This window comes from Pyrus communis, chromosome 16 (assembly GCF_963583255.1).
Source record: "Pyrus communis chromosome 16, drPyrComm1.1, whole genome shotgun sequence".
NCBI classification, from domain to species: domain Eukaryota; kingdom Viridiplantae; phylum Streptophyta; class Magnoliopsida; order Rosales; family Rosaceae; genus Pyrus; species Pyrus communis.
In genome coordinates this window covers 4,898,175-4,913,397 of record NC_084818.1, presented here as the reverse complement: position 1 = coordinate 4,913,397, position 15,223 = coordinate 4,898,175, and the positions used below count along the sequence as shown (strand labels likewise).

The following is a 15,223-nucleotide window of genomic DNA, read 5'->3' as shown; positions in this document are numbered from 1 at the left end:
GCTATTGACTAAAATGGAAATTGAAGACCACCTACAAGCTAGAAAATTATAAAGTTTGTGGTCCGTCGTAAGCTGTTTTTATATTTATCGAAAAGGAACATTCGGATATGAGATCTCTAAACTTCTGAGTTGATATTGTTTACAATTTTTGGAGTGGTCTTACATTGATCATGGAAATTAAACTTGCTATATTTATATAGCGGTCTTTTGGACCCGTAGACAAGGGTTGGTTGAAGGAAATTTCAACCAAAATATTAGAGTTTTGGTTGACCGTGTCAAATTAGTCATGGGACACGCATGCACTTACGTGATGAGAAATTTTTTACTGTGATTGGAATACGAGTGGTATTCCACGTGTTTTTATACAAGTGATGAAATTTTTTAATATTTAAGTTATTAACTTTTTAACACACATATCACATTATTTATATAATGACACGTAGTGTATCATTCTGTATTTCGATCTTCTCAAAAAATCTCTCGTAAGTGATGAGGTAATGGGTGGCTTTGATTTTGTAAACAAGATGGAACATTAATTGCCTCCTTGCCAACTTGCTAATCAACTTGCAGCCAGCTAATGGAGATTATATATCTCTTCCAACATACATCGTATGTAGGGTAGAATTTATATAATAAAAGGGAGGAAAAACTTGCAACTTACTTTTGCTTCCCAAACCAACTTGATCGTTGTTTAAGTCAAGTTGCAATCCAATGCACCGAATATTGATTCCCCAACATCGCCAATTACCACTTTAGCACAACATGATACGATATTCAAAAGCTCCGTACCTGTGCTTCTATGTAAAAATATAAGATCGAAGACGATAAAACATAACACGTCAGATTTGAAATGAATTAGTAGTACGTCTTACTTAAAAATAAACAATGCCAACTAGATCCTCAAGATATGGTAAGACACAGAAAGCAAGTATATTTTTTATTAAAAAAAATGACATACATAATGAAATCATATTCGTTCAAAAAACAAAAATAAATAAATGAAATCATATATTTTTTATAATCAGATCATATGTATCTTGAGTAATGTTAGGATGATCAAATTTGTAAACTAAATTTGAAAACTAAATGATGTGTTACCAATATGAAATAACCATGTTAATTAACACTTAAGTAATATTCAATTATCAACTTCTATGTCATTTAATTTACAAATTTAATCTTCATAGCATTATCCGTACACATCTTTAGGGACGTCAGGAGCATAGGATCAGAGGGCACATGCTTCCTCACCTTTTTTTGTCTTTTAAAAAATCTTATATTGATTTTCTTAAATAGTTGCAAAATCAACTTTAGTTCTTCAGTGCCCCTCCCCATATATTTTTTTCCCTTCTCATTCAATCATGTCTAAAAACCCTATGGCATTTAATATGAATGAGTATTAACTTATAAATACAACAAGTAAAGAAAGAAGGGTTTTTTTTTAATCAAGTTTTAGAAGTTAGCTTGATTTATTTTTTTTTAAAAAAGACTGTTTTTTCAAGGTGCTATCTTCTTAGTCCAATTTCTAAATTTTCCATTTCCTTTATATTAAAAAAAAAAAAAATTTCATTGTTTTTTTATTTTTTATTTTTTTTTATCAATTTAACAAGTAATGGATGCATGTAAAATTTTTTTGGTAGGTAATGCATGTACATATGTACACCATATCTATTTATAGGGTCTGGAGTATGGCACACTTGGGTACTTAAAGTCGTTAGATCCATTACTTTGTTGAGGGATCTAAGTGACGGAGTATGTGTATGGTAGAACAATTACTATTTAAGTATTTTGATAAGAGAAATAACTATAATAAACATATTTTGATATTTCATAGTAGGAAATGATTCATGTTTATTATGTCGTCATTATATTATCATTGTGTTGTCGTTATGTTATTATTGTGTCATCGTTATTGAAAAATAATCATGTAGGCAAACCAAAATGTCGAAATATGTTCATTAAAGTTATTTTGATTTTTTTATATGACCATTCGGAATTTTACTATATTACTATTTTTTGAAGTAATGCTTTCTCACATGTATAATATTGTTTGTTAAAAGAATTTCAGGATTGATTTCGTAATATGTACCATATATATAACATGCTAGTATCAATAAAATAAAGAGTAGTGCTATACTTACTATCTAGTTATATCATCTTTCTAATAAAAGTGAATCCCGTTAACTCATGTGGTTTCCATCTCTATTTAAGAAATAGCACAAGTGGTGGTACAACTAAATGATAAAAATAACATTTTTGATAAAATAATTGGTCCTTCGAGCCTTCGATTCTCCTCTTGCAGGTCCTACGTACTCACTTTCTGGATTGCACTGTTTCTTCTTATCTACTATGTTCAGTAAGTAAAACTGTAACAAAAAATCGTGTTCTTTATGACAATTGGCCATGGTCACCCCCATGCATCAAGATTCTTATAGAAGCTACATTGTAATTCATTAACTTTAACCTTGTTCTGCTTGTACTTACAGTACTATCTGTCTCTGCACATCGGTGCCAGTGCAATATTGTTGCGAATCTTCACACTTTACAGCAGTTATCTCATCGGCATTGCGGATATATATGACATATGAGAAGAAGGATTAGTCAATTTCTTAGCCAACTTTCATTTTTTAATAATAGTGTACAGTACTAGCTTACGGAAAGAAACGCATCCGAAGCTCATTAGCTGTATAGACAGAGATCATATACTCTTTCTTTTAACAAAAAATCCTTCGGCTGTTTGAAGAGATTTTATTGAAAAAACCTGTTTGATGTTTCAAGTGGATTCGAAATAGAGAGGTCATATATTAGTTAAATATACATATAATTCAGAAATATGCATACTATATTATTATTATCTGGGATCAATCTGCTATAGTTGTTTCCATTTTATCGGAATTAGCTGAAGAGAGAACCTCAATGGAACCAGGGTTAGTCCTCAAGTTCCACATTTACCCTATAACATACATTATAAGACTTCAGATATATAATACAATACATACATTTTAAAGACTTCATATATAATACAATATAGAGAAACAGTAAGAGTAAACATTGAAGAAACAAACAATGGACAAAGTCGTAGAAAAGTTCTAATTAATTTTGTTAACATAGTCTTTTAATATAAATAATATAATCTCATTCTACACTCCTCACAAGTGTATTTTTCTTTCCAAATATAGAAAGTTTGAAGTATAGAATGAGATTTTTGGAATGCCAATAACAATTCCCTATATATATATAGATGAATCCTTTAAGGGAAGGGATCTCCATTTTTTTTATAAAAATGGGGATTAATTGTGGGGTCCACATCGCATCAAACTTTAACAATCTGAACCGTTTATTTTCAAGTTGTACCTCATAGATTATCATTGCAAAATATTAGCCAAATTAGAAATATTTAAGACATCTAATTGTGTTCAAAGAATTGAACGAACACTTTATTATATAAGAAACAATGCAATTTGATCTTGATAATTAAATAGGCAAATGGTTTCGGATTGAATTGAATTTTTGCAAGAATGATCTATGAATCAAGACTTACAAAATAGACAATTCAAATCGTTAAAATTCGATGTGGAGTGAGCCCCACACTTAATTCTCTTTTTTTTTTCAAAAAAAAAAATAGGGATCCCTTTGCATAAAGGGTCTATATATATAACTTACATTTTTTTTAGTACATCAATATTTTTACACTAAGGGGAGGGGGAATTCGGCGAAGTCACACAATGGGCAGCCTAATTTGGTATCGAATTCGTCATCCACGAGATTCGAACCTAAAACCTCTCGCGTCCAAGTGAAGAGGAATACCACCAAACCGTAGTATTGAGTGGAATATATAGAACTTACATAAGCAAACTATTTCTCATTTAAAGAAATGAAAAAAACAAAACACAAAGGAAACAAGAGAAATTAGAAGGATGAATGCACCTGAAATTGGACATAGTTTATGAAATAATAAGATGATATTTCAAACATAAGAAGCCTTTAAGGGAAGGGATTCCTATTTTTTTTTCTTTTTTTTTAAAATAGGGATTAGTTGCGGGGTCCAAATCACATGGAATTTTAATAATCCGAACAATCTATTTTTTAAGTTGCACCACATAGATCATCTTTGCAAAATATTAGCCAAATCAGAAATATTTAAGACATCTAATTGGGTTCAAAAAAATTAACGAATACTTTGTCATATAAAAAACAATGAAATTTTATCTTGATAATTAAATAGGCAAATGATTTCCGATTGAATTGAATTTTTACAAGAATGATCTATGAATCAAGACTTACAAAATAGATGATTCGAATTGTTAAAATTTAATGTGGAATGAGTCCCACACCTATCCCTATTTTAAAAAAAAAGAAAATGAAAACCCCTTTGCATAAAGTGCCTATTCAAACATAATAATGTTATGTAGATCGATTGAACAATCTGAGATCACATGGTAAAGGAAATTAAGGAGGTAATTTATAACATGCATTAATATACACAATATCATACAACAAGCTTTGACCATTTTTCAACCAGCTGCAGAGATCGAGCCTTAGAGAAAGGAAAAAAAAAGAATCATGAAACGTGAAAAATTTCATGAGGGTTTCTTGGTGGTGGGCTTATTGGCCATACTCTCCGCGATCTGAGCCAACGACTGCAAGTTGCAACGCACAATTGTGTCCACAAACACGCACGTCTCCTCTTTCGTGTTCCCCGGCGGTACGTCCACCACGTACGACTCGACAACGACGGTCCCCACTCCGTTGGGCGAGTCGTGCAGTGTGGTAACGGACCGGTAGTTCGTCAGCCGATGGTCCCCGCCCACCACGCTGAAGCTGATCACGTGCCGCTCATCGTCCAGAATCTCAAGGCGCTCCGTGCTGGACCCCGCTGGTAGTCCCGACACCACGTGGACCTCCCGGAGCGTGCCCACGTCGCCGTTTCCGTCGATGACGTGGCAGCTCTTGAGGAAGTGCTTGTATGCTTGCGGGTTGTCGAAGCGCCGCACGACGGACCAGACAGTCGGGACGGGTGCCTGGATGGATTGCACGACGGAAGAACAGCACTGGTTGGGAGCCATCACGAGGGAGTGGTGGCGTGTGAGGTCGACTGAGGCGGCGACTGCCTGGGATTGGAATTGTTTGGGGTGGATTGTGTTTGTGGGGTGGTGATAATTAGGAGGGTTGATTGGTCTTTGAAATTGGATTGGTGAAGGCATTTGCTTTTGGTGTTGTGTTTCTCTCTATGCATTTGTTGACAAGGGGCTGGGTTCAAAGTTTAGATATGATCATTATATATTATGGGCAGAGAGATGGGGGGGGGGGGGGGGGGGGGGCAGCATAGGGAGGGAGGGAGGGAGGGAGGGAGAGAGAGAGAGAGGGAGAGAGAGAGGGTATTAGTTGTTTAAGCTGGCGATGAGTTCCACTTGGATTATTTTTTGCTGTTTCCTCGGACAAAAAGAGATAAGAGTGAGAGAGAAATTTTTATGAATACTGCGAACAAGTTACGTTTTGTACTATTTTACATGTTATAATTGATATGTTTTACTATTTTGATTGATAACATAATTTGTATGTCTTATTACTTCAATCGAAGACATAATTGATATGCTCTATTATTTTGATGGTAGACTAAAAAATAACATATTAACACGGTAATTTGGGTGAAATAATATTAACATGAGTTACATGACACGATCAAATGATCTAAATGTATCGAAGAGACAGAAATAGGGATTGGGGTTGGAGGGAGTGATGATGTTGATCACAAACATTACGCCGGCCTCGCAAGTGGATGCTCAACTTGCAACTATTTTCTTTGGACTTGGTTTATTTATTTATCCATTTTCTTGATTTCCAACTACAACTTTTGCCACTTGTTTTTTTTATATAACTAATTTCTTGTTCTTTTTCTTTATTCTAAACATTTTTTTTAAATTGCTTGTTGATTCTTCTGTATTCAACCTTGCACTTTTCTGTTAAACTTTTATTAGGTGATCCAATTACCCCACCCCCACACAATGGCCTCTTTAATTTAATTTTTATATATACATGTATATATATATATATATATCTATATATAATTTTCTATGTAAAGTAGGATTTATAAACTCTTCTAAAACGAGTGCCTATCAACCGTTAGAAAAGATGATTCAAGCATATTGTATCGTGCATGCCGAATTTTATATGCTTCCATTTTTTTTTTTTTTTATCTTAGCTATTTCTTCATCCAATGCAATTTAGTCTTTTCATACAATATTATTAGGAGTCAAACTTAGAAACTTAATTTCTTAAACAAAGAAATAGGCTGGACAGTTATACTAATACAGTAATACTACTAGTCTATAAGTTAAAGTCAGGCATTGTGCAAACTTACAATACCATAATGCTAATTTTTTTTATATTAAAAAAAAAAAAAAAACAAGAAAGTTCGACGGTATAGTGTTAATCAATTGACTAAATTTGCTAAGAGAAGTTCTTTCATTTACAAGTACCAAAAAGGAGGAGAAATGGAGAAATAACTGGATTTAATGATTTGATTTTACCTCTTCAACATCTTGTAAGTTTGAAGTCCCCACTCTCTCTTAGTGTACCTCGTTGCACCTTAATTCGGTTACAAAAGCGAATAAAATTTAACAAAATTGCAAATGTAGCTTGAAGATGGAACGCAACCTCTGTGTTTTAGGATTTTTTTGTTATTTAATTCAAGATTTCTTTTCATTGTACATTTTTCCTTCTTAATTATTTTGTCAACCTTAATTTACGTCTCTTTTTTATAGATACTACACTGAACTCATACTTTCGAGTTATATTGTTAAGTGACACATCTACTTTGGTTTAGCAAACAATTTTTGGTTATGTTATAACTTGTAACTCATATGTCAATTAATCAGATGAAGAAAATATATTTCGATTATGTTAATCAAAACCATTTTTTTTTCTCTAAAGTTGGGGATTAGCAAAACAATTAGGTGGATGTATAGAATTAGCAAAGGAATTGAATTCTGAAACATTTTTCATCATTTTTTAAGAAAAAGAGAAGCATTTTCCAACATAATTTTACTTGCAAGTATATAATCCTTATCTAACATTTCTTGTATTATTACTTGTGTGAAGATACTTTTCGAATTATCATCGCCATTATATTGGGTATATGACATATTCACCACCTTCACTAAACTTATCTATCAGATCATCTTTAGAACCTCCACCAATGAAGGTCCCTTTTACTGAATTCAACTATCCACTACTACTCGACATCCGTATTGACCGGCAGCAAATTTCATCATCTAAATCCACACAACATTATCCACCAATAACTTTTAATTTCGTATCAGTACTTAGCATCTGCTGCTTCATCTAGCTACGTATGGAAATGTTCGGTTTACAACTGATAATATAAACTTATTTTTTATTTTTTTTAGTTTAGTACTAGATTTATCCATGTTTGTAGCTAGATTCATCATATTTCCTATAAAAAAAGTCATAACATAATTTGGATTGACATAATAAGTTTTTTGTTAGAAGCTTTTTTATGAAATCACGACATACTACATTTTTATTAAAATTCAAGTGCTCCATTGAGTAGTACTCGGATATATTTTATGAATAATAACGAAGCACATTTGTTGAGAGTATAAATCTTACATTAGGGAAAGGAGGGACCAAATATTTGCTTATAAGTAATTGGGCTAGTACTTCCCATATTGCAACCACCAAGGGGTGGTCCAATGGTTGGGGACGAATCTCAGGCTGGTATTTCATATAGCATGTCCTGGGTTTGATTCCTAGCTGGCGTTGGTGAATTGCACGAAGGTGGTCAGAAGGTGGATGAAATGCCTCTGTGAGTCTTCCATGTCCCCTGAATGATGGATTGCCATGTTGAAACCACCAGCTGGTCTCTTTTTTAAGAAAAAAAAAAAAAAAAGTATTCTCCATATTATCAAATTAGTTTTACAATAGACCTCAATTTCTTAACCCTCTGCAAAAGAACACAAAAAAAAATATTTTTAGCATTCAAAATCGCATTTCGTTGTCTGTAAAAAGAGTTTTCTTTTGTTAGTTCTAGACATTCCAAAACTCTATTATTTTCAAACATGTTCCTAATCTCTTTCTTTAATTATTTGAGGTTTCACCAAACTATAAATTGCCTTTTTTTTTTTTTATCAAAGAATTGTAAATTACGTAATATTATTTTCTTATAAACTACCAACCAAGATAAATTTATCTCAAATGGTTTAAAATCTGAAACTGCTGCACGCCCACAGAGAGGAACTATTTGGCCTATTATTTTGGTGGCTAGTTGAGTAAATAATCCTGTCCCAAATGCACCATCAACTCAACTAGGTTCTATTTTATCACCTGCAGGCTGCTCAAACTTCAATTTCTGCTATCTTCTTCTCACCTTCCAAGTAGTTGCGACTTCTCCATTTTAATTTACCTACGACTTTTAGCGTGATTCCATGCGTCTGAACTTTACTTTTTGTCCTTTCTTTCTTTTTTTTTTCTTCCTAATTTTCCACCCACTTCCAGCAACTTGATTGTCTTCAAATTTTCAAACCCACTCCCCTTCACGTGGCAGATGGTACTGTTCTTACAACTTCATTGTTTTTAGTTGTCTTTGAAGAATTCAATAAATAGGACGGGGCTTCAGTTGGGGGAAAAATAATTGGCTCCTCATACGCAAGGACTTGTTTCTCTTTACAAAATAATCACAGTTTGAGGTGTGTGCAAAAATTTGTTATTTGGTTCATAAGTTGATGTATGATATTGCAATGTTTAAAAATAAGCTATGAGATTGTAGTTTAACCCATAGTTGAAATAGTTTTATGCAATTTACCCATTTTTAATGCATCCATCTTTTCCTCGATAGGATTTGTTGCTCTTATTTTTGGTTATTTTGATGGTTTAGGCTTACCCTCCTACTGTTGTTTGTTTTTGGGTGTTACGTTTGATTCGTATTTCGTAAAACTTGTAAATAACTTGATGAGTGATGTTATACTTATAATCTATTTGTATTATCATTTGCATTATCTCTCTATACCCCATCAACACATGCGGCTAGTACATGATGGTGTGGGTCTTATTACAAATAACGTTTTGTTTGTGCTCAAATTAAAGATCTCTCAAATAATTCCATAGGATTTTAACCAAAAACAGAAGTCAAGGCATCGTGTTTGTCTTCCTCCTATTAGTTTCCAATAAAAGCTGTGTTGAACACAAATCAAATTCAACTTCACACTTGCATCGATCCATATTCCACAATGAAAAACTTCAGAACGGAAGCAAAAACAAGCGGTTTACGCAAAAGCACTCTTGTTAGACCAACTCAAACCCTTGGAGTAAGTCCTGAATTTTCCCTTCTATTCCTCACCACCCCCCCCCCACACCCCCAAAAAAAAAAAAAAAAAAAAAAATCTCTCTAACCCTAGTTCTAAAACCGAGTCAAGTGCTAAAACCTAAACAAAACTCAAATTCCTCCCAAGATTATCATGAGCCTAACGACTCTTTTTTTTTAAATGGGTCGTTGGTTCATCCAACGGTCCACGTTCAAATTTTTGTTTTGTTTATTTTATATTTATACATTTATTAAATCCAACGACTGATATCTAATATGATAAAATCCAAAGGTATAAAAAAATATATAACGGCCCAAATTTAAATTTAACGGGTAAAATAATTAAAAAAATTATTTAACTCAAAATTCACCCAAATTTAATAATTTTTCAATATTTATCGGAATTTAAATATTTTTATGTTAAAATGTTCATAAAATTAAATAAAGATAGTGTACATAATTTTTTTTTTTTTAAAGTACTTAAAAGAAAAAATTAACCTAAATTTATTCTTTAATAATATCGGGGTAAAAAAATTTAGGTCTGAAGAGTTGGAGCAGAAAAGTTGTTTCTAGATTAAAACCTAAATTTTCTAGACTAAAAATTTTAGGTTTTACTCAAAGGGTTGGAGATGATCTTAGAAGTACCAAGATCATTATCAATTCTATCATTAAAAAAAAAGGTATCAATTCGAATGTTCTGAAAAGCTATGTTAAGCGGTTCAGCCTGAAAGCACTATTGTTACAGGCACAGCACCATTGAAAACTCAATCGTATACCAGAAAGGGGAACTGACACCAACTATTCACAAGCTCAATTCCGTAGTATAAACAGAAAACAGGACAAGAAGAAGAAGATAACAGCCACAGAAGAGTAAAAAAAGCACAAAAAGTCTGTATTTCCCATGACTATGATGTTTCAACTATTTTCAAGTTCCTTTTTCTTCCTCCTATCTACATTCTACAATGAAAGAATTTTTAGTTAATATGTACATATATATATATATATATATATATGTATAGCATTGCCAAGTTGTCCATCAACCCTTCAACATAGAACGGCATAGAATGGCAAGGCATGTATAACATACCTGTACCATAGCTCAAAATCTCCAAAACAAAATTGAAATCAAGCACAAGGGCAGTTCATCAACACCACAATCTGTTTCTTTGCTTTCGGAATCCGGGGATTTGGTAAAATCCGGGAGCGGATTACAGCGAAGTCATGGGAAAGACTAATAGATCCCCCACCCAACTTGGCCTTCACATTTCCATCGAATAGTTGTAACCTCCATCTCCGGATTGTGTTATTCCTCCTGTGAATCCTCCCCAATCTAAGTCGGACAACCCCAGATTGAAGTACCCTTGATCATCTTGGCCGGTATGATTACTCCCTTCCTTTTCTTGCTTCTTGAAATCAAAACCGTATTCGAAGTTCAATGGGGCATGCTCCATGTGCTGCAGACTCCCGAGCAGCTTGGCGTCTGGAAACTGCAGCTGGTACAACAAATTTGATGGCCTCTCACTGCTGAGAGTCTCCATGCCCGACTGACCAACGTCAGCTCTCCAAACTTGCTCCGATCCTGAATTGCAAAGGGAAATATCATCTGAAGGCATCAACAGCTCATTTACATCAAACATCTCATCCATATCAAACAACTCGTCGGTTGTGAAGTTCTCCGAATAATCCCCAATAAAACCATCTCCGCCATTCCAATTATGATCCTCAACTCCTGCTTCCGGTTTGACGACAGGTTGTTGTTGATTATTACGAAGATAATCCATGGTGAAATCCTCAATGATTTCTGGCTTCACCATACCACTGGCTTGAGGGACCGCAGTAGACCACGGATGCATCCTTGATTCGCCCTCACCATCCTCGTTTTTCACATTAAGAAAAGGCTTGGAATCCTCGTCTCCACAAACCTCAGAGCGACTTGAGGTTGAAGTGGGAGTAGAGCATCCTGGAGTTGCCACTGCAGAAGACCCTGATGGTGTTGCAACTGAAGAAGTCTCCAGTGAAGACGATGGATGATAATTGGCCGCATGCGGGAGGTTGAGGCGAGCACCAGCACCATACATGGCCTTGGCAGCCTCATCATACGCAAGGGCAGCATCAATGGCAGTGGGAAAAGTACCTAACCAAAGCCTGCTTCCCCTGTCTGGCTCCCGAATCTCGGCGACCCACTTGCCCCAAGTCCTTTGCCTCACACCTCTGTAATTGCAACGTGCATTCTCAGGCCCTCCCTTGCCTTTCATACAGCCTTTCTTCGACCCCTTGGCGGGCACTTTACGCGTTTTCCCCTCGTTATTACCCGATTCCAGTTTCTTATTGTACTCTTTCCACTTTTCTAGTGTCTCAGCAACAGAGTTCCCATCTCGCCTGCTCCGCGTCTTCCTCTTCCTTGAAGAATCCAAGGGCAGAGATGACATGTTAGCGCCTTGATCATACGCTCCCATTACTCCTCTATTATGCACAATCTGCGGTGAACACGAACCAAATTCCAATTAAGAACTCGGTACAAAAACTCTCGAAAGCAAATTGCGGTTCGAATCACACAGGCACGAAGACCCAAATACACCAAATCAAAATTGAACCAGGACTCTGAGCTTTCTTGGGTCCCAAGTCCGCCGATAAAACATCAATTTAGAAAACAGATACGCAATCCCTAACCGAGAAACGAAACAGACAATTTCATCAAGCAAAAAGGAAATGAAATCAAAACGGCTCAAAACTCAACCAACCTCGGAATCTCCTGAGTCGTCACAAACTTCCCGATTGGCCCCGCAGTCTTCGACTTTCTCGAATCTATACGACAATTTCAGACGCGTTTTAGCGTTTTCTCCTTCTGGTCGACTGTAATTTCTGCCTTTTTTTGGTGGTTGCTTTTTGCGCTTTGCTGCTCTTTAAGCTTCCAAGTTGATCGAATCCAGAATTCTTTGAGACTGCTCGCTGTGAGCCTGTGACAGATATTTATAACCTTCCTCTAGATATTTATGTGATGACGTGGCGATTTTCTAGTTGCGTCGTGGCGCTTCTAGCTGGATTCGGAAATTTGCGATTGTGCCACAGAACAGCTAATGCGTGCTTGCTGTGGGCTTTTTCAGTTCTTATCTTATGGGATTTTTTTTAAATTATTATTTTAAGATTTTTTTTTTATTAGCACTTCACAAATTGCTTTTTACCTCTCACGTACCGAAAAAACCCTACACTTACTTTTTAAACAAAATATTATCTTAATACATCCCATTTACTCACCCAAATTACCCTCACACCCCACTTGCTATCATACTAGAGTATATCCGAGGAGAAACCAATTTCAAAACGAGAAATGCAACTCTTAAATTATAACTCTCAGGAGGCAATGCACTAAGAAGCTGCTCATCTCAAGGGCTCCTGAAAACCCTTTCTCTGAGAAAAGCAGCTTCTGGGAAGAAAAATTGAGGCTTGTCTTTTTTGTATGCATGAATGCTCCTCCATTAACATGGTCCAATACATAGTGCTTGCAACAACCCCAAATTTTATGTCACCGTTTTTTACAGCACCCCACATATTCAAACACCAAAATTTCCCAAAAATTAAACAGGTTTTTTAATCAACTTGAACAAAACCCGGATGAAATTGTTGGCAAATTTTTAGAATTGGATGATTAGAATAACCCAAAAACCAAAGTGGTGAGAGAAATAAGAATTAGGGCATGTAAGTCATTTCATATTAGAGCATACAAAGCATTTGATATTTAAATTTTATGTGGGGTGTATTTATCAATATATGGGATGCCAATAAAACAACCATATTATTAATGGAAGGAAATTTTAAAACTATTACAATATTTAGAGAAGGAGGAGAGTTTTGAACCAGAACAAATGGGTAGAAAGCCTATATGTTATTTTTATTATTTTTAAGTTAAAAATAAAAATAGTAAATTAAAACATAATTAGGATTCTCCTGCTTCCCATGCTCTCCTTTATTCGACAAAGTTGTGCTGCTTTACCAAGGGAAAAAAATATGAATCACCATCAATTTATTTTCTGATGAAATTCGAAATAGGGTAAGTTCTTCATCTTTTGCTCTCTTTCTATTGCACTTATGCATGAATGTTTTATTTAAGATACTTAATTTACTATCATGAAGTTTTTTTATTTTCAACATTTCATACGTTAAATTGTTTTTTGCATGATTAACGGCATTGAGGTGCTAATTGCATCGTAATTCTTCTCAACCCCAAGGGCTCAACCACGACCCATTTTTCACTACCAAGGGAAAACGAAGAGTAACTGAAAACAGCATGTCTCACTCCTTCGGACAGTATTATGTTATCCTGTCTTCCTCGTCGACTTCTTGCATGCGCACCACGTGTCGCACAATGTGTAGGGCAACGTGGCGATTTTAGTTCACTTTGGACGAGTAACTTAATCATGTCATGAGTGACATGTTCAATTCCGTGTGGTGGAGAATTGAGCACTGTAAGCGATTGGGTCATGGTGTGCGGAAAGAGGATATTCTCTGGAGTTTCTTTTGACGATCTTAGGGATCTTTATACTTTAATAGTTTATTTTATATTATGTAGTTAGTTTTCGTCAGATACTACTTGTATTTAATTTTAAATAAAAAAAAATCAAATGATTTATGATCACACAATTCACGATGAATGACTAAGCTATGAGGATCCCTAGATCCCCACAATTTGAATCCGGATGGAAACCAAAGGACAAGGATCCTCTTCGGATCCTCTTTACGGGGATCTGAAGATCAATCAATCGTGTCCGTTCAACGTACATCGTGAGATCAGTTTTCGTTATGTACTATTTATATTCAATTTTAAATTAAAAATTAAAAATAATTTATAACCGCACGATATACAATGAATGAGCACGATTGATTAATTATCCGGATCCCTACAAAAAGTATCTTATTCCGGATCCAAATCCATGGTGTGCGCTGGAGTTTGACAAAGTGATGAGGTGGCAGCTTGCGTGTTTGCTGACGCAGCGGCTAGACAAAGTTTGAAGGAGGCTTTGGGCATCTGCGTGTTTGCGTGTTTTTCCTTGTTCAAATTAAAAGATAAAATAAAATGTATTAGTATGTGTTTGATTTGATTTCGGCTTTGGGCATCTATGTGTTTGGGCTTTTCAATGAACTGAGCCTATTAGGGTTTTCTATTTTGTTTTGATAATCTATTTTGGGCTTTTCTATTGGAATAACTCAAAATTCCAAAAATAAAAGAATAAATAAAAGAGAATTGCAATTGGCATTCTAAAATTTCATTTTACATTCTAAACTTTCTGTAATTAGAAAGAAAAATTACACAAGATAAGATTTTGAAGTGCCAATAACAGTTCCTAAATAAAAACTCTTCAAAACGAGGATTTAGGCCAATTAGGGGATTAGTCGATCCAATTGTTATTTCTTATTATTTATTCTAAGTATTGTTTTTCTTTTTTGTATACAAGCGATAGGTGGCGGTGGGGAATTAAACTTAGAATCTTGAGTACATATGTAAATAATGTTGTTAACTAGTTGAGCTACAATCACCAGTCGTTATTCCTTTATTTCTCTCCATTCCTTTGATCATTAATTTAACTTGTTTCCTTCCTTCTATCTATAAATGTGTTTTTTTTTTCAATTGTTGAGAGTGAATCTCATATCGGATAAAGGAGGGACTTTGTATGTGCTTATAAGTAATTGGACTATATCCCACATTGCCAATTAGTTTTATGGTGAAATCTCAATTGTCTTCATGGAATTAGAGCTACATGTCTACATGTGAAGCACAACGGTCACACGTGATTTACGTCACCCAATTTTTGTTGTTCACGTGTTAGGATTGAAAATTTGCCACACGTGAAAGACACATTGAGAGGAAATTCCACATTAGGAAAATGATGGACCTTGCATGTAATA

General features: G+C 34.8%; 2 protein-coding genes across 2 annotated transcripts; both read right to left on the bottom strand.

Moving 5' to 3' along the window:
- Window positions 1–4,477: 4,477 nt before the first annotated feature.
- Window positions 4,478–5,242, bottom strand: LOC137721465 (abscisic acid receptor PYL4-like). The gene has a single exon (XM_068460561.1). The coding sequence runs from the start codon at window positions 5,202–5,204 to the stop codon at window positions 4,581–4,583; it is 624 nt and encodes a 207-aa protein (XP_068316662.1). The 5' UTR covers window positions 5,205–5,242; the 3' UTR covers window positions 4,478–4,580.
- A 4,881-nt stretch (window positions 5,243–10,123) lies between these two features.
- On the bottom strand, window positions 10,124–12,246 carry LOC137721139 (dehydration-responsive element-binding protein 2A-like). Its single transcript, XM_068460251.1, has 2 exons — window positions 12,064–12,246; window positions 10,124–11,799 (listed from the first exon to the last, which is right to left on the bottom strand). The coding sequence occupies exon 2, from the start codon at window positions 11,776–11,778 to the stop codon at window positions 10,582–10,584; it is 1,197 nt and encodes a 398-aa protein (XP_068316352.1). The 5' UTR covers window positions 11,779–11,799; window positions 12,064–12,246; the 3' UTR covers window positions 10,124–10,581.
- Between the last annotated feature and the right edge of the window lie 2,977 nt (window positions 12,247–15,223).